At 44.8% G+C, this 21,391-nt stretch overlaps 2 protein-coding genes across 6 annotated transcripts in view; one reads left to right on the forward strand and one right to left on the reverse strand.

Annotated features, from left to right (window-relative positions):
• SAFB (scaffold attachment factor B) overlaps positions 1 to 16,201 on the reverse strand; it is a 35,049-nt gene extending 18,848 nt beyond the window's left edge. Inside the window, exons 1-4 of one of the 2 annotated variants that reach the window (XM_026019430.2) lie at positions 15,723 to 16,201; positions 12,768 to 12,852; positions 3,198 to 3,262; positions 2,912 to 3,118 (exon numbers count right to left, since the gene is read on the reverse strand). In XM_026019430.2, coding sequence (XP_025875215.2) covers positions 2,912 to 3,118; positions 3,198 to 3,262; positions 12,768 to 12,852; positions 15,723 to 16,163 — 798 coding nt within the window. In that variant the 5' untranslated portion in view covers positions 16,164 to 16,201. The remainder of the gene's footprint in view (positions 1 to 2,911; positions 3,119 to 3,197; positions 3,263 to 12,767; positions 12,853 to 15,722) is intronic. The other variant, XM_026019431.2, reaches the window with a different exon arrangement.
• Positions 16,202 to 16,253: 52 nt separating this feature from the next.
• The window catches only part of SAFB2 (scaffold attachment factor B2), a 34,675-nt gene continuing 29,537 nt past the window's right edge, over positions 16,254 to 21,391 (forward strand). For all 4 annotated transcript variants that reach the window (XM_026019435.2, XM_026019433.2, XM_026019432.2 and 1 more), the window contains exons 1-3: positions 16,254 to 16,579; positions 17,739 to 17,826; positions 21,249 to 21,313. In XM_026019435.2, coding sequence (XP_025875220.1) covers positions 16,394 to 16,579; positions 17,739 to 17,826; positions 21,249 to 21,313 — 339 coding nt within the window. In that variant the 5' untranslated portion in view covers positions 16,254 to 16,393. The remainder of the gene's footprint in view (positions 16,580 to 17,738; positions 17,827 to 21,248; positions 21,314 to 21,391) is intronic.

Below are 21,391 nucleotides of genomic sequence, written 5' to 3' on the forward strand. Positions count from 1 at the left end.
CCCACTAAAATGGTACCACTGAAGGTTTGAAGATACAAGCCAAACGAAGAAAGAAAAACAAAGTTTAAGTTAAGCCGAAAAGAGATCAAAATTAGGTAGTATGATCTCCCCCAAGTCAACTGAACACCAGGTTTAGGGGCTGCTCTTCCGTGAACAACATCCAGAATCAGACTGCAGAATGGATTTTTGGATTTCAGGGGCCACCACATCTCCCAAGTCTGAATGCTACTGCTACTGAGCCCGCTGCCCCAAGGTGACTCTGGCCCAGACCAGCATGGCATCTTGGAGTACTAAGCCTCCTAGCCTCATCAATTTCCAAACTGGAGTGCAGAGAGAGGAACACAGGACTGCCAAGTCAGGTGATCCACTGAGGCGCCTCTGTTGGGGACAAATGACTGGTATGTTGACCTTCTATTCCAAGAAAATATCCCCAAAATCTATCCCCAAATAAGATGGAGGTTCCCCAAACATATAAGGGAGGTTCATAAAATTATTGTTGTGAGAACCAAAATAATTTTAATTGCTTGCTGTAAAGCCCTAAGGTTGTTATATTTTAGGGAGGGGGATCATTTTTCAAATATTTTATCAACAATATGTATGGCTGTTACGTTTCTGACTAGGAAACTACCCTTGCACCACTCCTTCCTTCCCCTGATGCAATCGCCTTCAGAGTCCACGCATGCTCATGACAGTGCGGCACGCATGTATGCAAGACCACCTCTCCCATGTCTCCTTTCTTTGTCCACATGAGTGGCAGCACATTCTGTCCCCTGCCATATTTACACTTTCTTCTTGAAGACTGATTTAATAAGTTCATATGAGTCTACTTACTAGTTCATTTACATGGTGGTATAACAGTAGTAACTATTACTGGAACTAGTAATAAAACTTTACAGTAACAGCAGCAACAGCCCTATTGTGTTGCTATATGCTAGGCATGGCTCTAAACTAGGGTCAGCAAAACCTTTTCCTATCAAGGGCCAGATAGCGAATATTTGAGACTTTGCAGGCCAGATGGTTTCTGTCATGATTATGTGGAGAGATCAGCTACCGCAGATGATTGCCACCAACAGGTATGGCTATGTGCCAACAGATCTCTGGCCAGTTTGAGGACTTTAGATGGAAGATAGTAATAAATGTTCATCTACTCAATCCTCCCCAAACCTACTATTTTTATAAATGAGGTCCAGAGAGGTTAAGTAATTTGCTCAAGGTCACACAGCAAACTGTCAGATGGCTAGTGAATGGTCCTAATTCTTAACCTAACCTACTTCCATTAATTATAATTATTTTAACCATCACTGGAAGATATTAGGATGTTTCCAGGATTTTACGGCTGAACATATTATTTTCTAATGGGGGGGGGGGGAGAGCCTTTAGAAAAATCAGCTAATAAGGATGGGTTTGTACTTTGTGTCACTGCTCAAGTGTTTCTGGGTACTTTCTACAAAACCAGTGAATGAGACTCACACCAAAACATAAAATTACACATCCTATTTTTATCAAAATGACATTCATTTCTCAAAATCAAACACCCCATTCAGAGATGGCAGTCTGCTACCTCTAAGGATACTCAGAATCAGTTCCAAGAAATGCAAAAATATTTTGAGGAATGGCAGAAGCGGATCCAGTAGCAGAGAACAGGGCTTCCTTTCCTTGGGGCAACTCGGGACCCTCACTGCAAGAGATCTGAAAGCCGCTATGAAAACAAGGTACCTCCCAGGAATCAACACATAAGGATTTCTAACGAGATGCCTAATGGCTTCTAATTTTCACTGCCTTTTCAGTCTACCCAACAAACGCTGATCCTCACAGAAATAAAATAATCTAATAAATTATTCACACCAAATCAACACAATATGTGAGTTAAGCACACAGACTCTGGAATTAGTTTGGTCTTAATTCTTCTCTTCTGAGCTGTGTGCTGCCTGGAAATGTTTCTTTACAGCCTGATTTCCTCAAGCAGAAAATGGGCAAAATATCTATATACATCTCATTCTTATTAAAAGTACCAAAAGACATCCGCATAATGCCAGACAGAATTCAATAGTACCCATTATTATTATAATTAAATTTGTTTCTAAAATGAAAAAACAAAACAAAACAAAAAACAAAAAAAACTAAAGCTTTTGGGACGCCTGGATGGCTCAGCAGTTGAGCGCCTGCCTTCGTCGGCCCAGGGCATAATCCTGGGGTCCTGGGATCGAGACCCATTTCGGGCTCCCTGCGTGGAGCCTGCTTCTCTCTCTGTCTGTGTCTCTCATGAAAAAAAAAAATAAATAAAATCTTTTAAAAAAACAAAAACAGGGCAGCCCGGGTGGCTGAGCGGTTTAGTGCCACCTTCAGCCCAGGGCTTGATCCTAGAGTCCGGGGATCGAGTCCCATGTTGGGCTCCCTGCGGGGAGCCTGCTCCTCCCTCTGCCCCTCTCCCCCCCCCCAACCCTGTATCTCTCATAAATAAAATCTTAAAACAAAAACAAAAAACTAAAGCTTTAAAGACAATGTCAAAGCCTATTTTATGAAAGGCTGACTAGGAAGGCACGATTGGTTATCAGGAAAAAAAATCAACTTCAACCTCTCTTTTGGTATTTTTCAAGGCATGCGAACCATTACCACCACAGACCAAGCTCCTGTAATTGGAGAGTTTCTGATAGTATCCCTGGAATGTTTAATGCTGCATTATGAAAACAGCACATATTCCTGGATCTCATCAAGACACTTATCAATAAAGCAAAGTGTATTTTCAAAATTGTCTAGATTTTACACATTAACAGATTAAGTGCAGTGAACTTAATCCCACTGAACTAGCATTAAAAGACCTCAACTCCAAACATAAATTTTATCTCTCACGACATTTAAGGAACTGATACATTCATGATGCATCCTAGAGAGATGCTGCCGAGTTACCTACAGCATGTTCTTGAAGCTGCTCAGGAAGCTCTTTCATCTCTCCCTCGACTAGCTCTCTACTATCAGACAGGGACTCTGGGAGGTTATCCGCATCATCGTCTTCTACACAGTCTGCAACACTTCCGTTATCGATTTCTGCTTCATCCAATACACTGATATCCATCATATCGATGTCCTGCAAGTTCTCCAAACTGGTTTCAACATCCTCCTGTGACAAAACAAAATAACAACCATCACATACTGCCATAGGTCGATCCAAGTTGATTCACTGACAAGGCTGCACATACCTGTCCATCCCCAGAGTTTTCCTCCAGACCATTATCTTCCACACCCTCTTCTTCTGGCTTACGCCCTGAAGAGAGAATAGTTTACAGCATCAGATCAATGACCTGCATCTTCCAAAAGCAGTGACTTTTATAGGCCCTAAGCATGACAGAAGCTGACACCAACACCCGTGGTACTTCCCAACTTAAGAATGGTAATCCTGGAAGAGTAAGGCCATTCGTGACAGGGCAGCCTGCTCCCACCCCAAGCAGAAGAGGTTCTATTCTCATCAAGTGGCTGTGCGGGTATAAGGAGCTGGAAATGAGTACTTAATGAGGTCAAGGCAGATAAAGACCCGTTTTAAGGCCTGGCCTTTTTGTCAAGTAGCTTTGGCTGTGGGGGAAAGAATATTTCATACAGCATGCTGCTTTTTAGTTAAGAAACATGGAACATATCTTCCCATAGAAAATGACACACACACACAAAAAAAAAAAAAAAAAGAAAATGACACAAAACATATAAATAAAATAAACAATAAGAAAAGCCATTCATAATTTTACCACTAGAATCAGCCCCTCTGTTACACTGACATAGACATCCTCCTCTGTTCTGCTATACATACACCTGCACTATACTTACAAAAATGACACTGTACCATCATTTTGTGATCTTGTCACGATGTTATGAACTTATTTCCATATTCTTTAATAGCATTATGTAGAGATACCATCACTGATCTAATTTATACTCATGCATGGGAATCCAAGAAAATGCTAAGAAACATCCTGGCAATTCTTTGCATACACAGGCAATTACCATTTTAGAAGATACTTCTAGAAATGCCAATTCTAAGACAAAGGGTATGTGTATTTTTCAGTCTTTTATTAAAAACAAAGAACCCACATATTATGAAGATGCCCCAGAGGAAGGGTTGTTCCAATTCATACAGTTCCATCAACAAATAAAAGTGCCAATCTTTCTGAATCTTTGTTAAAACCAGCTATTATTTCTTATACTTGCCAATGTTCTAGACAAAAAAGGAATAAGTTTTCAACCTGAATTTATCCTTAGATTGAATATTTTTTGTTCAGGAGGTTAGACTCATTTTCTGGCTCACATTTCAGTTTTTACACAAATCTGACTCTGTGCTTTGAAAATGAGGAAATCATTTCCCCTTAACTCCCTTCACTCAACCTTAGTATTTCTTACAAATAGATTATTTTAGAACATTCACAATCTGTTCTGAAGACGACAGTTCAAAGTGGGCAGGCACGTTGTTGGCACACCCATTTAAATAGCATTTATGTGGCCATTTGCCTTTATTTTTTTTGGTACAAATTATATGGATGAATAATAAAAAAAAAAACAAAATGTAAATGATAATAGAAATGACAGGGCTGAAGAGAAAATGGAAATCATTACCCCTAATAATGAAATATGTAGGGGAAAAGTGATATGTTTGGTCTCAGAATAGGCTTGCTAAAATTAAATTCTTTTCAGTGTGAAGAATAAAATCCCATGTATGAAATATGAAAGCAGGCTCAAAAGCAGACTGCAGTGTAGTAAGGCTCTGTGCTCTGGAGCTCTAGCTCCGTATCACGAAGGCGCTGCTCCACCTCTCAGAGGATGCAGGGCCGGCCAACTGATAGCAGCCCTCCCTCAGTCACCAAACAGAAAACCTCACTTCCTACAAGACCCTTCTCCCAACATGAAAATCAATTTCTTAAGGTCAAGTGTTTTTTCAAAGAATGTAAGAGAAATAGACATTAAACTTGCTTATATTTAAGGATTAAGCTTATTAAGTGTATGAAATGTGTAACATTCAGGGGGGGAAAAGGGGGTGGTGGTGGAGGAAAAACTCAAACCATTTATACCAGAACTGAGTTTCTTAAAAAGAGAAAAAAAAATCCTCTCTCAGGGATAAGAATTTTTTTTATTACATGTGTTACCTGATTCTAATTTCATTCAGGAATATCTAACAGGAAATCTGAAGGGTTTTTCAGGAATACATTATTTAAAAACATAGAATTTCATGATACTAACAGTAAAATTTGATACATTATGTGCAAATAGCCTTAGTGGCTGGCTGGGAAAACCACTGACATTTTGTAATATCTCTGACAAAATATGCCTTGAGCTTCAAAAAATGTCTGGAACTCAACACAATGGTCTTTATATATATATAACTATACCAGGAAGATGCACTAGCAGCATTTCCACAGATTTATTATACTTGATAAAACTGGTATCATTCTAGAATATATACACTGGTTTTTGTCCAATTCTATCCTAGTTACTAGGAAAAATCTAAGTAGGTCACCACAAACTTGCAACCCTTTTCTCTCTCAGAAAAGGAGAGGCAGCAGGTTTCCAAAGAGCAAAATCAATTTTCCACTTTCACAACCATCTTTGCTCCAGAGCAATAGCACAGGCCCGCTGCAGCCCAAACCCCTTCTGGGACTGGGGGGAGAGGGGTGAACTCTCTCAAAAAATGACCAAAAATGTAAGAAAAAAATGTGTGCTAAGAACATTTAGTCGTCAGTATAGAATGTTATACTTATAGCTTCCCTGGATGGGAAGCTTATCAAGAAGCGGTATTTAGGAAAAGGAACCATACCTTCTCAAAAGAAGGAAAAAAATGTGTTTACACCAATGCAGGAATGATATAAATGAAAAATATAGCTCTCTGGAATAAATCAGAGTACTGGGAAAAGGTGCTCATCAAAATCTTCATCCAGAGTAAACAACATGCCTCCAAACTCAAGGCATTGCTCTACTTGCTTTTGCTCGGACATCCCTAACCTGTTCCTTCCTAGTTCCCTTGCCTGGGATTCCATCTCCTCTTCCTCTCTGCTCAGTTTCTGCCTCAGGGATCATGTCCAAACTCACTGGTTAGACTACCTCCTCTGACTTCTGCTGGGATTCCGCCACTGCACCCCGAGTGGCCTGATGCGTGTGGGCAGGTCACTGCTTTTAAAATGTATTCGATTATACAACCACATTTATGTTTAAAGAGTCACACTCATTTCACTGTCAATTTTACTCCACTAATAAAAGATTCACACTCTTATTTTCTTGCACCACATATTAATCCACTTCCATCTTTAATACTGTGAATGTTCCTTAGTTTAGTGGCCCTAATGCAGAGAGGCTTTATTAACTTACCATGTCCAACGACTGCCTATTTCCTCACATCCCACCTATACAGGATTATTAGGAACGGTTTAAGTTCTTACCAGAGTGAGAGATAAAAATGGTAATTCTATTTTTATTTGCTTTCCTTCAATTACTAGCAAGAAAATCTTTTTTTTGTATACAGGTCATGTTTGTTTTTCCTTTGATCTGTGAACTGCGTATTCACAGTTTCTACTCTGACAACCAGAAACTGCATGTTTTCCTTCTTGATACGTAGAAATAGTTAGTGTTTTCTGGATATTTACGTTCTATAATACTTTTTTTCTCAGTCTTTTGCATCTGAATTATTTATGATGTCTTTTGCTGAAAAGATTAAACCTTTTGTGCAGCAGAGTTTATTTGCCTTTTTGTCTTGCCTTAAATGTCATTTCAGGTCTCCCTCACCACAGTGACTATGAAAGTACTATCCTAGCCAGAATTCCTATTTGCCATGGAACGAGGAAGAACAGACCTTTTCCCACCGTCAGACAGTCAACTGTTCCAACATCATCTACTGAAAATTCCTTAAAGCCATCTACTCTTTTTAAAATTATTTTAAGTAGGCTCCACACCTGACACAGGGCTGAATTTGAACTCATGACCCTGAGATTAAGAGCTGCTCGCTCCAATGACTGAGCCAGCCAGGCAACCATAGTACCACCTTTAAGATGGACAGATCTGGGGATCCCTGGGTGGCTCAGCAGTTTGGCACCTGCCTTTGGCCCGGGGCGTGATCCTGGGGTCCCGGGATCAAGTCCCGCATCGGGCTTCCTGCGTGGAGCCTGCTTTTCCCTCTGCCTCTGCCTCTCTCTGTCTCCAATGAATAAATAAAATCTTAAAAAAAAAAAAAAAAAAAAAAAAAAAGGAAAGAAAGAAAATCTTCACACTTCCCCCTGTTTCTGGTATCTTCCTATTAAAATTAGAACTCTACATGACTGATTCTTCACAATTTTATTCTTATACACTTTCTTTTTAGATTACACTGGGGGTAACTGACAACTTTCTAATATGAAATCATCACATCTAGGAAACTTTCTCAAGATTAGCCATGTCATAGGTCTTGAATAGTTCCTTTTATTTTTATTTGTCATCTAAGAACACTAAACTGTTTTGTTTTTTTTTTTTAACTGTTTTTTTAATATCTACCTTGCTTAAGTCTTTGACTCACAAGTATCACTGCTACCTCTAAAATTCAAAAGAATAAAAAAAAAAAAAGAAAAAAAGTAAAATTCAAAAGAATCAATTAATAAACAATTTTAACTGGCTGGCAGATTTGGTTGGTGCACTGCTCACATTAGCCAGAGCTTTACTTTTTCACATTTCTGAAGCTGTCCTTGGCTAATTTGATTGCTTCACCAGGATTTAATTTTATGAGGCATATTCTATCCAACAGACCTTATAAACCTAGCACTGGCCTACAAGGTACCACTCTTTACAAGTACAACCAAGGGATCTAGAAGAAATGACTGATTCCCAAGGTACAGCAGCAAAGTACAAGAGACTGGAATACCTTCTCTGCCAGAAAGTGCTCGAAGAGTGATATGGATATGTCAAAAAGACATGTAAGCCAGCTTGAAGAGTTCTTACTGGAACAATCTGAACATCAAAATAACTACCAGAAAGTTTATAACCACCAATAAGTTTATACCTTACTTAACAAAATAAGAATATCTAAGTTCACAATGCTTAAGGGAGAAGGGCAAGCCATCCTCATGGCAGAAAAGCAACTAATAAACGTATATAGGATAAAAAATTTAGAAAATCACCAATGGATAACAACCAATGGGTGCTTAAAACTAGTGGAGGAGGAACAAGGTATTTACAGAAGTCTCAAAGTACCTTCCTCATAAGATACAATTACAAAGGGTAAGATAGTAACTTTCCAGAGAAGAAACCTGACCAACTTAGCACTTAAAGTCAGTTACTCAAATAGACAACATGTGCCTCCAGAGAAGACATGCTGAGGAAGAGTAACATTTCTGGTGGTACTGCTGACAAAAGTGAAGGATTTGAACCTAATGAGAGAGAAAAATAAAATGAACAAACCGACCAACCCTAATTTGAAAAACAGCTTTCAAAACAAATGGTCTGTCCACTTCCAAAATGATAATACAGGAATACAATATAAGTCTTAGAAACTGCCCCAGATAAAAGAAAACCAGAGAGACATGACAATTCAGTATAATGCATGACCTTGGATTATTTTTCCTTTTGAGCTATGAAGAACCTAATAACTAAAGAAGGTCTCATTTTAGGCAACTATACCCATGTTAATGTCTCAATTTTGACAACTAGGGCTCTGTAATACCGGCTGCTGTCAGGCAATACTGTAGTAGGTGGGCCCAAGGGGTCCCTTGCCAGCCATCCCTTCTGAAGTAGTTCAAAAATTTAGTAAAATGCCAATATCTGGGGGGTCTGAATGAAGGACACATGAAAATTTCTTCTGATTCTTTCATCTGTTCTCTAATCTTAACCTGTGTCAAAACAACCCAGCGCATAGTTAAGAACTAAAATGCAAACACATCAACTTTTCTTTTCCAGTTAAGTTTACTTTTCTGATTAACTATTTTAAAAGATTTTGCTTAACAGATTGCTGGTATCAAACTATTCTGGAGAAGTGCTGATATTGCCTGACACAGTCTAGGATTGTGATTAAAATAATTTGTATGCAGATTTAAAAGCATTTTCAGTTTGTTCACTAAAAGGGGGCAGGAAAAAGAAACTTACTTTCATTGAACCCTTGCTAAAATGTAGTAAGGTTGTTGAGAGATTGTACTGAATGGTTGGTTCCATTTTACATGAAGTTCTAGAACAGGCAAAACTAATCCATCATGGAAGTAATCACAACAAACTGTTTTCTGGGGAGTGGGGGGTGGGTGTTAGGGGGCTTAAGAGAGTATGATTGGGGAAGGGCATAAAGAATCAAACATGGGACGCTGGGTGGCTCAGCGGCTGAGTGAGTCTGCCTTCAGCTAAGGGTGTGATCCCAGAGTACCGGGATCAAGTCCCACATCAGGTTCCCTGCATGGAGCCTGCTTCTCCCTCTGCCTCTCTCTTTCTGTGTCTCTCATGAGTAAATAAAATCTTTAAAAAAAAAAATTTTTTTTTTTTTACCTATTCAGAGAAAAAAAGATTGCACAAATGCACATGAGTGGATGGGAGGAATGGAGGGAGAATGACAGGAAGGGACAGAATCTTTTTTAAAAAGATTTTATTTATTCATGAGACAGAGAGAGAGAGAGAAAGAGAGGCAGAGACACACACAGGCAGGAGGAGAAGCAGGCTCCATGCGGGGAGCCCGATGCAGGACTCGATCCTAGGACTCCAGGATCATGCTCTGGGCCAAAGACAGGCACTAAACCACTGAGATACCCACAGATCCCCATGAAGGGAGAGAATCTCAAGCAGAATCTACAGAGAGCCCCAGGCGGAGGAGTTCCCTCCCAGAACCCCAAGATCACGACCTGAGCTAAAACCAAGAGTGGGATGCTTAACCCCCCAGATGCCAATGAGGGCCTTTTAAAGCCAACAAAGTCTAGAATCTATAGGTGGACAATGCAGCCTGTATTAAAGATTAAAACTTGAACGACCAAAACATCACGAACAAGTCAAATGACAAACTAGAAAAAGCAATTGCGACATTTGATAGAGAGCAAGCCCTCAAGTCAGTAAGACAAACTCAGCAGAAAAGTGGGCAAAGGGCAATGAAAAGGCAGTTCAGAAAATACAGAGGGCCAATAACCAGAAGCTGTTTAACCTGTAAAGAGATGTAAATGAAAACTTTACCTGGGCAGAAATGTAGATAAATGTAATACTTCTCTCGTATGTAAGAGGCAACATATAATATAAATAATCCTCAACATTCGGTTAGAATTTAAATAGGCACCCCCTCCCAGTTGTACAGCACAACCTGTTGAAAAGCTACTTGTCAGCAGCTACTTCAAAATAAAATGCACATATCCTTGACCCCAGAATTCTACTTCTAATTATGTTATCAGAAAATATATTTGTTTACACAGACATATTTCTGGTTCATGGCAGCACCGAAAACTGGAAAGGCCAAGCGAAAACTGGAAAATGGGCGGCTGCGTGGCTCAGTCAGTTAAGTGTCTGCCTTTGGTCATTAATTCCAGAATCCCAGAACTGAGCCCCACGTTGCACTTCCTGCTCACCAGGGAATCTCCTTCTCCCTCTGCCCTTTACCACACTTGTGCACTGGTGCTCACTCTCAAAAAACTGAAAACTGGAAAAAAAAAATTCTTAACATCTAATAACAAGGAGACCAATGAGCTAAACTGTGGTACATTGATAAACATTACAATTAAGCTATCTGAAAAGGCTAAGGTTACAAAAAAAAGACTAAGGTCTTTCTATACTTGTAAGCACTATGAAAATATGTCCTTGACATGGTAAGTGAAAGAAAAAAAAAAAACCTAAAAAATATTTTGTGAGCTAGGATTTTCCTAAAAAAAAAAAAAAGAAAAAAAAAAAAGAAAGAAAAATACATTCATACCCGTATATGTATCTCTATAAACCCCTGGGTGGCTCAGTGGTGTAGCCCCTGCCTTCAGCTCAGGGCCTGATCCTGGAGTCTTAGGATTGAGCCCGCATCGGGCTCCCAGCATGGAGCCTACTTCTCCCTCTGACTATGTCTCTGTCCCCTCCCCCCATCTCTCTCATTAATAAATAAATAAAATCTAAAAAAAAAAAAGAAAAAAGATCATATACATACAGAAAAGTCTGGAAAGTATGCCCAACCTTTAATAATGGGTGCCTCCTTACTGTGGAAAAAAGAGCATCTACAGTTTACTTAATACCTGTTTAAAACACACACAAACAACAACAAAACACTTACAATAAGTATTCCTTTGTTTTTTATCTAAAAGAAAAGGGAGGGCAGCCCGAGAGGGTCAGCAGTTTAGCATGGCCTTCAGCCCAGGGCGTGATCCTGGGGACCTGGGATCAAGTCCCGCGGGCTCCCTGAATGGAGCCTGCCTCTCTCTGTATCTCTCATGGATAAATAAAATCTTAAAAAAAAAAAAAAAAAAAAAAAAGGAAAACATAAAAGGAGGTCCAACAGGCTCTATTTTCCCCAGAATGACTGTGATTTTCCAGGACTCTACTTGGGCAAAGCCAAAAATGCACAATGTACTATGGACCACAGAAGTGACTTCATTCCAAAGTTAGGTCGCCTGACTGCTGTCGTCCAAGAGCTTACACCACACAGCCACACAGTGGCTGACTTTGGTCCCTGTCTCTTACATTCCAAACCCAATTTTTCACCACTGGCCAGGTAATATGAATATTTAATTTTGTTTTGGGGCCTGAGCAGGAAAGCCACCAATAACCAAGTGAAGTTTTAGAACAGTTCAAATGCCCAGTTTTAGCTGATTCTTTCTTCAAACAGTAGTTGAAGATTACTAAATGAAATTACTGAGTAAATACTAAAGAAAACAAGAAGATAGAGCCTACATGGGGCAGGGTAACATAAGTATTCAAGCAAGGTCTAAGGAACCAGGTCATCACAGTGCAGAGGGCTGAAGATAGAAGGAGTTGCTGTTGACAGGATCACAAATCCTGTTGATCATCAAGGACCTGAATGCAGACACATGAGGAGAGGAGTAGGCAGAGCACAAAAGTTTAAGCAAAAGGACCAAGAGAGGGAAGCACATGTTCAGGGCCTGATTAAAACCCCAAGATGTAGTAGAGGAAGGCTGTAGGGGAGAAGAGAGAAATGGAAATTGGAGTCAGATGGTGGAGATCACTAATACCACGTGGAGCATGGCATTTATGCAGCAGGCAATTTTAAAAGCAACGTCTGTGAAAAAGACAACTCTGTTTTGGCCAGGTGATATTTAAAAGAGAAGTTATATTTTGCAAGTCAGAGAAATAGGAGACCCAAGCAGTCCTAAATACTCTATGTAAAGAAGGATAAGAGTCTAGATAAACAAGGGCTGCTGAGAGGCCTAAAGATCAATATGTAAATATCCCTTTCATCCGGTCTGAATTCCTAAGTACAAGAGAAACAAAATACACTAGAAAAGATTTTTTTTTTAAGATTTTATTTATTCATGAGAGAGAGAGAGAGAGAGAGAGAGAGAGAGAGACAGAGACAGAGAGAAAGACAGGCAGAGACACAGGCAGAGGGAGCAGCAGGCTCCATGCAGGGAGCCCGACGTGGGATTCGATCCCGGGTCTCCAGGATCATACCCCGGGCCTAAGGCAGCGCTAAACCACTGGGCCACCGGGGCTGCCCTTGAAGGGATCTTAAAGGAAATGCACAACTTCATTCTAGGCCTTTTGGAGTCACAGGGTAGTCCACAGCTCCCAAACACAGCCAAGTAAACAGGCTCATTAGCAAAGGAAGCAATTGTGAAGAAAGTCCTCAACATTTGCACCATTTATAAAATCCTTCATACCTTTGCTGGATCTCTTTGAGGTCTTCTTGTTTCCTTCTGAGGTAATTTCAATTTCATCAGGATTACCCCCTTCATCTTCAATTGCCTGAAGGGAAGGGTAAAAAAGTTCACCAAAAAAGGCAGCATACAGACTTAACTTTCACAGAAACTTCAGATTGCTGATCTGGAAAGGGCCTCCCCCACCCACTTGTTGTCTTGCTCTATCTTGGAACAAAGGCTCTGAAATCAACTTATTTCTTAATGCTAACATCACCACAATCTAGTTCATCCTATTCCTGGACCCAAGGAAAGTCAAAAAGCACAGTCTTCCATTTCCTATGATTTCACCCAGCAATATGCTGCTTCGACCCTCTGTGACATCCTCTCTATCCCCATGCCTACTCTTGGCACTGTCTGGACAGAACGCTTACTAACTTGGCTGAGATGTACTGTGTGTGCCACGAGACTGGACATGACCCATACCACCTCGTCAGATCACCCACATCTATGACTGACTCCAAAGGTCTTGCTCTTAACCACTAGGGGACCTACCTGAAAGGATAGGGAATTATAACCACCTCTTGGCAAGCCCCACCTCCCACCCAAGAGCTCATCATTCCCTTGAACAGTCTGCACCCACGCTCAGCACAGCGCGTAGCACCAAGGAGGTGAGCAGCAAGTGTTTACTGAGCACGACATCAGTGATATCCTTGAATACTGGGCTTTGCTTTTAGGTTTTACTGATAAGCCTTTCTCTTGTTACTGTACTATTCTATAAACACAAGTTCTGTTTAAACCCACTTCAGGGCAGCCCTGGTGGCCCAGCGGTTTAGCGCCACCTTCGGCCAGGGGTGTAATCCTGGTGACCCGGGATCGAGTCCCACGCTGGGCTCCCTGCATGGAGCCTGCTTCTCCCTCTGCCTGTGTCTCTGCCTCTCTCTCTCTCTGTGTCTGTCATGAATAAATAAAATAAAATCTTAAAAAAAACACTTCAAACAGCATGTTTAATCTGTAGATAGTTTTCAGATCCTCAGCAGTTTCTTAGTGTGAAAGTCTCAATTTGCAATGGGGCTTAGGGGCTCCACATCTAATCTGTACCAGGAACAGAGAAAATCTCTCCCTTTTCTCCAAAGCCAGCATGAGAAAAAGGAATTGGGAGTTCTGCTCTGGAATCAAGGAAAGCACAACCAGAAAGTCCCTCCCATTCTTGCTGGCAAAAGAGGACTATGGAATACCCCTAGGAGAAGAGAGAACTGCCCCAGACAAGAGCTGTACCATTTTGCCCCTCAATAGGTCTTCTCTGGGTGCAGTGTTTACAGGATCATCCCTAGGGACGCTGTGGGCTATGAGTCATCTTTATAGAGCTTGGGAAACTACACTCTTTGTGTTCCTTCAGCCTTTTCCTCATTTGCCCTTCCTGGAAAAATGACCAGAAAAAGGACCCTAACTATATGCCAGAAGTAGAAAAAGAAAAAATGACCAACATTTCCAGATGCACTCGATAAGAGAGCAGATAAACGTACAGACCAATGATATTTACGTACTACGACCATACCTCTGAGAAAATAAACAGAAAAAAGAAATGTAAAATGCATCAGAAACGATAGGGAGAATCCTTGAAGTCACAGGCCCGTTTCCACTACCAATCTGATGGGAAGGTTCTCAATGCCATCCTACCAGCCTCGCAGACTGCGAGTAGAGGAGATAAAGGTCCCACTTTGGCTTTGCTGACCGGGGGCCCTGGTGGCATTCTTTCTAGAACACCTTAGTTGATGAACTACCTGCCGCAACCCCAGTAGTAAAGGAAGTTGGTATCCACGGTGAAACAAACACAAGCTCAAGCCAGAAAAAGCCCAACTGACTCTGAACTTAACCAACCCACCGTTCTGAGCCCCAGCTTTCTCCTCCAGGAAAACGGAAACAATCCCTACTTCCCCTTAACAGTCACCAGTAATAATTAATACCCTGCCTGGGTCCTCAGATCAGGAGCCAGGAGGGTGGAAGGAGTCGCAAATCACACTGCCTGCAGGGGTTGGGGGTGGTGAGCCTGAGATTGCACGGGAGAAGGCTCAAAAAGAGGAAAAAAAAAAAAAGGGAGGGGGTGAACGGCAGAAAAAGCAAAGAAGCCAACAAGAATATGGAAAAAAAAAAAGGGGGGGAAGCAGGGCGACCCGAACATTGAACTGCTCGTGCTTTTCACCCCACCCCCACCCCCAGGATAGGGATGAGGACCCCGGTTTTGCAGATAAACGGTGGCACTGAGGAGGGCGGCCAATGGGGACAGGGATCCTCTCCGTCCTGTGCCAGGCAACACGCCAGGCCCGTTTCATGCAACCTCGCCTAATCCTATAGCACGGAAGCGCGCTCTCCCCTTTTCCCTGCAAGATACACGGGCCGGAAGGGCGCCAGGCGCCCTGGGAGCGCTGGGAGCGCTGGGAGCCCAGGGCCAGGCCGCGGAGAGCCGCAGGGGCCGGAGCCCAGGCGCGGGGACGGGCACGGGGACGGGGACGGGCCGCTCCGCCCGCCAGCGTCTGTTCCGTTCCCACTCGCCATCACAGACAGCACTTCCCTTTCCGCGCCACTTCCCCGACCCACGGCTGCAGCATTCACATTTAAAAAAAAAAAAAAAAAAAACCACCTCCGAGCGTGGGCCGGCGCGTCGACCCTGCCGGGCCCGGAGGGAGCCCCGCGGCCGGCCCGGGTCCCAGTCCCGCCGCCCCGTCCGCACGGCCGCGTGACCTTGGCCGAGGCGCCCCCACCTCGCCCGGGAAGCCGGGGCGCGGGGGCTCCCCGTCATTTTCGGAGGCGGCCGAGAGCCAGGCCCTCCGCGGGCGCCCCCGCCCGCCAGGCCCCGCCGCCCGCGCCGGTTCGCGCCCGGACTCTCCTCCCTCCCCCGGGGCCTGGCAGGAGCCGGGGCAGCAGCCCGGAGCGCCCCCCGTCCCGGCCGCGGCCGCCCCCGCAGGGCCCCCGCTCCACCTTTTTGAGCCGCTCCATCAAAACGCTCTTGTTGCCGCTCGAGTCCAGGTTCCGTTTCTTCAGCTCCGCCCGCAGATCGATCACCCGCAGGTCGCTGAGACGCCGCGTCCCGGTCTCCGACGAGGCAGAGCTCAGAGCCGCTGCGCCCGCCGCACCCGAATCGCCTAGGCCTGAGAGAGTCTCCGCCATTCCAGGGACCCTGGCTCCGCCGCCCACTTCACACAGAACCGGGCCGGTTTTATCTCGGCACCCAGCACAAAATGGCGCCGCCTGCGAGGGAACCGCTCCAGCCGCCCTGGCGCGCCTCTCTTGTGCGCAGGCGCACCCGGCGCGGAGCCGACGCTGCCGGTCGCGTGTGCACATGCGTGGTGAGCGCTCAAAGGGCTGTGCGCAGGCGCGTTGCATGTCGACAGCCTCCCGCCGCGCACGGCCGTCACACATGCGTGCTGCAGTTACGGCGCTTGCGCATTGCGGCGGGGAACGTGCGGTTGGTCGACGCGCGAGGGCGCGTGCTGTTAAGAAAGCTGGCGTGTGCGGCACGCATGCGCGGCCGGAAAGCGGGGCGGGAGGAAGCGAGTGCGTTTTCCTCTTAGGCGGCGCCATTTTGTGCTCAGAGCCGCTACAGCCGCCGGCGGTGTGGGAAGTGGGTGGCGGGGGACGCGGAACCTGGGATGGCGGAGACTCTGGCAGGGTCCGGCGAGTCGGGTTCTGGCACAGCCGCTGTGGGATCGGGCGCCTCTGAGGCCGGGACGCGGCGGCTGAGCGACCTGCGGGTGATCGACCTGCGGGCGGAGCTGAAGAAGCGGAACCTGGACACGGGCGGCAACAAGAGCGTCTTGATGGAGCGGCTCAAGAAGGTGAGGCGGCCCGACGTCCCGGGGCGCTGCGGGGGGCCGGGGCACGCCCCCGCGCGGGCCTGTCACCTCGGCGCCCGGACGCGGACGCCTCCCCTCCACCGTTCCCGCCGGGGACTGAGCCCGCGGGGCCCCGGGGGCCGGGCCGGCCGGGCTGTGTGACCTTGGCCCGTCACCGCCCCTCTCTGTGCCTCGCCTATGATCCCGCTCCCAGCTGGTCGCCTCGGCAGTGCTGGCAGCGCGTCCTTCGGGCCACCGGGCGGCTCCTGGGCTCCTTCCGGGCCCCAGCGGGGGGGACCCGGGTCCGTGACCTTGGGTAGGTGCCTTCTGCTCCCCGCGCCTCAGTTTCCTCCCGTGGAGAACAGAGGAGTGACGAGGCTTTGGGATCTTCCCGGAGAGGGAGTCGTGCTTGTTCCCCCTGCAGGAGCTCTGCTCCGGTCGTGCCCTCCGCTCCGCTGCTCTTCTCCTGCTCGGCGCCCTGAGGTCCTAGCGGGTCTCCCCAGGGCGCTTCCTAAAGGGTGCGCCTTCCCTCGCCTCCCGCCCTGCACCGTCCTGCGTTGATGCCCCGCTTGGCCGCCCTCAGCCCCAGGTTGAGTGTGGAGGGATGGTCTTGCCTGACCCAGACGAGCTCCTTGCAGAGCTGGAGTTGACCCCGGAGTGCCCAGGCGGGCGGCAGTCCTGGGGAAGAGGCACTGAGCCGCCTCCCTCCCTCCCCACCTCCGCCAGGCACACCCCCCCTACCCCATTTGTCTGGTGGGTTTTCTCCCCAAGTGTCAGACCGAGCTGGTGGAAGGAACACTACTCAGCCCTCCGTAGGTGGTAGACCCAGTGCCGCGCCCCTTCCCTGTTCACCTTACTGAAGCGGAAGGTGGGGCAGTTTCTAGCTAAAGGGCCAGCTTGGACCTGGTCATTGACCCGCACCTTGGAGCCCCCACTCACATCCCTTTGTCTTCTGCGCCTAGGGCCCGGAGAGAACCAGGTTGTGCCGGGTTCATCCCGTGAACCCGTGCCTGTTGGGCTTGCCGCCCAGATACCAGACCCAGAGTTGCTCTTTGCGAGGGAGCGCATTTGACTTTGTCTGCTGGACGTTGTTGCTTAATAAGAGAACAATGCGTGCCCCGCAGCTCTCCACGAGTTGTAAAGTTCCATCTCTCCCTAACAGGCGGTTAAGGAAGAAGGGCAGGATCCTGATGAAATTGGTGTTGCACTGGAAGCCACAAGCAAGAGGACAGCAAAGAGGTGTATTAAAGGTATTTGCTTGTACTTAACTGTTGCTGGAGGCTTGAGCGTGTAGACAACTTACTTACACGGAATCGAGTTTTTTTTTAACATCGCTTCTGTCCTCTAGGCCAGGAGGATGTCATTGCCCTTCGTTGTTCCCATTTAACAAGTAGGCTTCATTTTCACTACCCTGCAAGTAGTTCTTTGGGTGCTGGGAGGAGTAGAGAGATGTGCAGGTGCCAAGTAAAATTGAAGTGTGTGTTAAAGACATCTCAACGCTTGTCCTGGAATTCAGAAAGAACCGGAGTGAGGCACATTCTTAAAGCTGCTCTGAGCAACCAAGTTCGCTACGTGGCTTCCTTCCTGGTTCAAAAACAGGACTTTAAACGAAAGAAGATGACACCAATCTGAGACGGACTAGAAGCCAGTATCTCTAAAGATCCAAAATAGATTGTTGGAGTATTTGCACCCACCCTATTTTTTACCAATGAGGTTTTGTGGGTTTTTTTTTTTTTTTTAAGATCTTATTTTTAAGTCCTTTCTCCACCCAACATGTGGCTCAAACTTACAACCTTGGATCAGGACTTAAAAATCACAGAATCAGGAGTCATATGCTTTACCCACTGACGCAGCCAGGTGCCCTGCAGCGAGGTTTGTTGTTTTTTTAATTAAGGTATTGTTTACAATACTATATAATTTGCCCATTTACAGCGTATAGCTTGTTGCTTTTGGTGTATTTACAAAGCTATGTGATTGTCAACACTATCAAATTCTAGGTTTTCATCACCCCAAAAACAAGCCCCTATGCCTGTTATCACTTGCTCCCCATGTGCCCCTCCCGCAGCCCCTGGCACTACAGAGTTGACACTTCTGTGTCATGTAAATAGAACTCTATAACATGTGGTTTTTGGGTCTGCCTTATTCTACTGAGCGCATTTTCAAGGTTCCTTCACTTTGTGACATCGATTAGTGCCTTGTTTCTTTTTGTGGGTGGTACTAGCTATTTTTGGAAGCATTTAATTTAATGAAACTTTGAAACCTTGTTACCCGCACTGGCGTTCATCCTCATTAGGTTTTATATGAGTAGGGACAATGTAATTAGGAACTTCTGGGGGATGAGGATTATTTTCTTGAGAAGTGCCAACACAAAAATTGTCATGGCTGGACATAAACCCATGTATTTAGGCCTTGGAGGATAGATGCTTAGAAAGGGAAAAGAAATTACCTTGTAGCATTTTCAGTGTTTTTTTACCTTTTTATAAGCACTTTTCTAGAAGAACTTTCACATGACTTGTCTGTTTAAAACCTTGTATGAAAAAAAAACCTTGTATGTGTGTTCTGAAAGGCTAAACTGTTTAGATTTTAAAAGAGATTTATTTTTAAGTTGAATTTTAACACAATGTGATTTTGCTGCACCTAGAGTGGTCAGGTATAAATGCTGACTAGCGGAGTGAGCACAGAGTGAGGGATGCATATGTGTTCATTCGAAAGTTCTTAATGTAGGTGCTCATTTAAAACCTGAGAGGTTCAAGGCTTACTAATCAGTGTTCTTAGCTCTTAACAGGGATCTTTGCATCCTTAGACAAACCAAACCTTAACCAAGTGCTTCCAGCACGTGTCCAAATGTCTGGATTACAATTTAGGTGACGGTAAAAGTGCTTGGACTTACCGTTTTGTCAAAAAAAGCTTTGGTAGTACTCTGTAGATGAAAAGAAATGTTGGTGGCAGTAGAGCTAGGTGTAGCTGGGAGGAGAAGGACACCAGTCCCTTCGCCTTCCTTTTTTTCTGAGAGGTCGCCAGAGGCTCAGAGGAAAGGGGTGGCCTGGGCCCTGGGGCAGAGGACAGCTCCGGTGGGATGTTGAGACAGTGTCATTCTCTGTAGGTGTCTGCACACATGGTTAGTTATATGAAGCATTGGGCCCTCACGGTGTCCTGGTCAAAATTAGGTCTCCAAGGTTGCTTAAAAGTAAAAAGTTGTGAAGCTTTCTGAGAAAAAACATCATCATGAGTTAGAACGAGAAACCTCCTTCTAACTAATTCATATTTAAATAGGCAAAATTTTTGAATTTTGTGGGTGTGTTTTGAAAGGTGACAATTTTGAATCAGGGTTTCTAGCATCTTTGTCCCACATGCCTTCAGCTTTTAGGTAGCTGAAGCCAGGCCCTTAGGATCGGTGTCCAGCCTCTCTGCCCAGTGTTTGTCAATCTCCCTCTCCTTGAGGGCACTTTTTGGTCTGCATCCCTCCTGCCAACATCCTTTGTGGGTATTGCTGGATACTGTTTAGAGGCCCTGAAAGTGGGTGCTGCTACCAAACATTTTTAGAGTGCTTTTAAGAGCTGAACCAATTTCTCCTGTGTCAAGTGCAGCTGATAAACCTGCTGGTGTTGTGGAGAATATTAACTTAAAGAGTACAGAGCCATTGTTCATAACGATGGTGCAGAAGATGCTTCAGGGGTACACACTACAGTTGGCATCTGTACTCAAAGACTGATATCTCTTCTATTTAGCTTTCTCATTTCCAAAATCTATAGAAAGTGTACCTTTGGATACTTTAGAAAATGTAAGAAGTATGCACGTGAAAGTAGAATCATCTCTAATGTTGCTGCCGTGTATTTTAACCCCTTTTGGTGACTGCCTGGGTCATTCTCGTGTGTATATTTTATAAATGCATCTTTACACTTGGTTGCATACAAACAAAAATTAGGTCTGCTCTGTATGTTTTTTTTTTCCTGGTGGGCATTTTCCAATATCGTTAAATATTGTTTAGAAGCATAAGTTGTGGGATCCCTGGGTGGCGCAGCGGTTTGGCGCCTGCCTTTGGCCCAGGGCGCGATCCTGGAGACCCGGGATCGAATCCCACATCGGGCTCCCGGTGCATGGAGCCTGCTTCTCCCTCTGCCTGTGTCTCTGCCTCTCTCTCTCTCTCTCTCTGACTATCATAAATAAATAAAAAAAATTAAAAAAAAAAAAAAAAAAAAAAAAAGAAGCATAAGTTGTTTTAAAGTTGTAAGACACTCTTTGGTGGGCCGCAGTGTTTTGCAAACCTGGCACTGTTGGCAGTTTGGGGTAAGTAATTCTTTCTGGCAGGGCACTATCCTGTGCACCATCTTATGTTGGATAGCATCCGTGGTCACTACCCGCTAGATGCCAGTGGCATCTGTGAGTTGTGACACCAGAAATGTTTCCAGTCATTGCTAAATTCCACCCCACTTCCCCTGTTGAGAACAACTGGCATCCCACATAAGAGCAGACTGTTGTGATTTGTTTCCCTTTTGAATGTTTGGGCTACGTGTAGTTTCTAGATAGATGACTTATGTTCTTAATTCCTTGTCAGACATTTTAGCACATGCCCTTCCTGGGGCGGGGGGGAGGGGTTCTAGAATAAAAGATTTGCACGTTTTTAAGGCCAGAACCTGAGTATTATGTGACTGAAAATTTATTTTGTAATTAGGACAAAAGATGGAAGAAGAAGGTACAGAAGACAACGGCCTGGAAGAAGATTCCAGAGACGGGCAGGTATATGGCATCCACAGTAGAGACCCCAGCAGTTCTGTGATCAGCCACCTGGTTGTTGACACCTTGCCTTCTCTTTAC

Source organism: Vulpes vulpes, chromosome 9 (assembly GCF_048418805.1).
Source record: "Vulpes vulpes isolate BD-2025 chromosome 9, VulVul3, whole genome shotgun sequence".
Taxonomy (NCBI): domain Eukaryota; kingdom Metazoa; phylum Chordata; class Mammalia; order Carnivora; family Canidae; genus Vulpes; species Vulpes vulpes.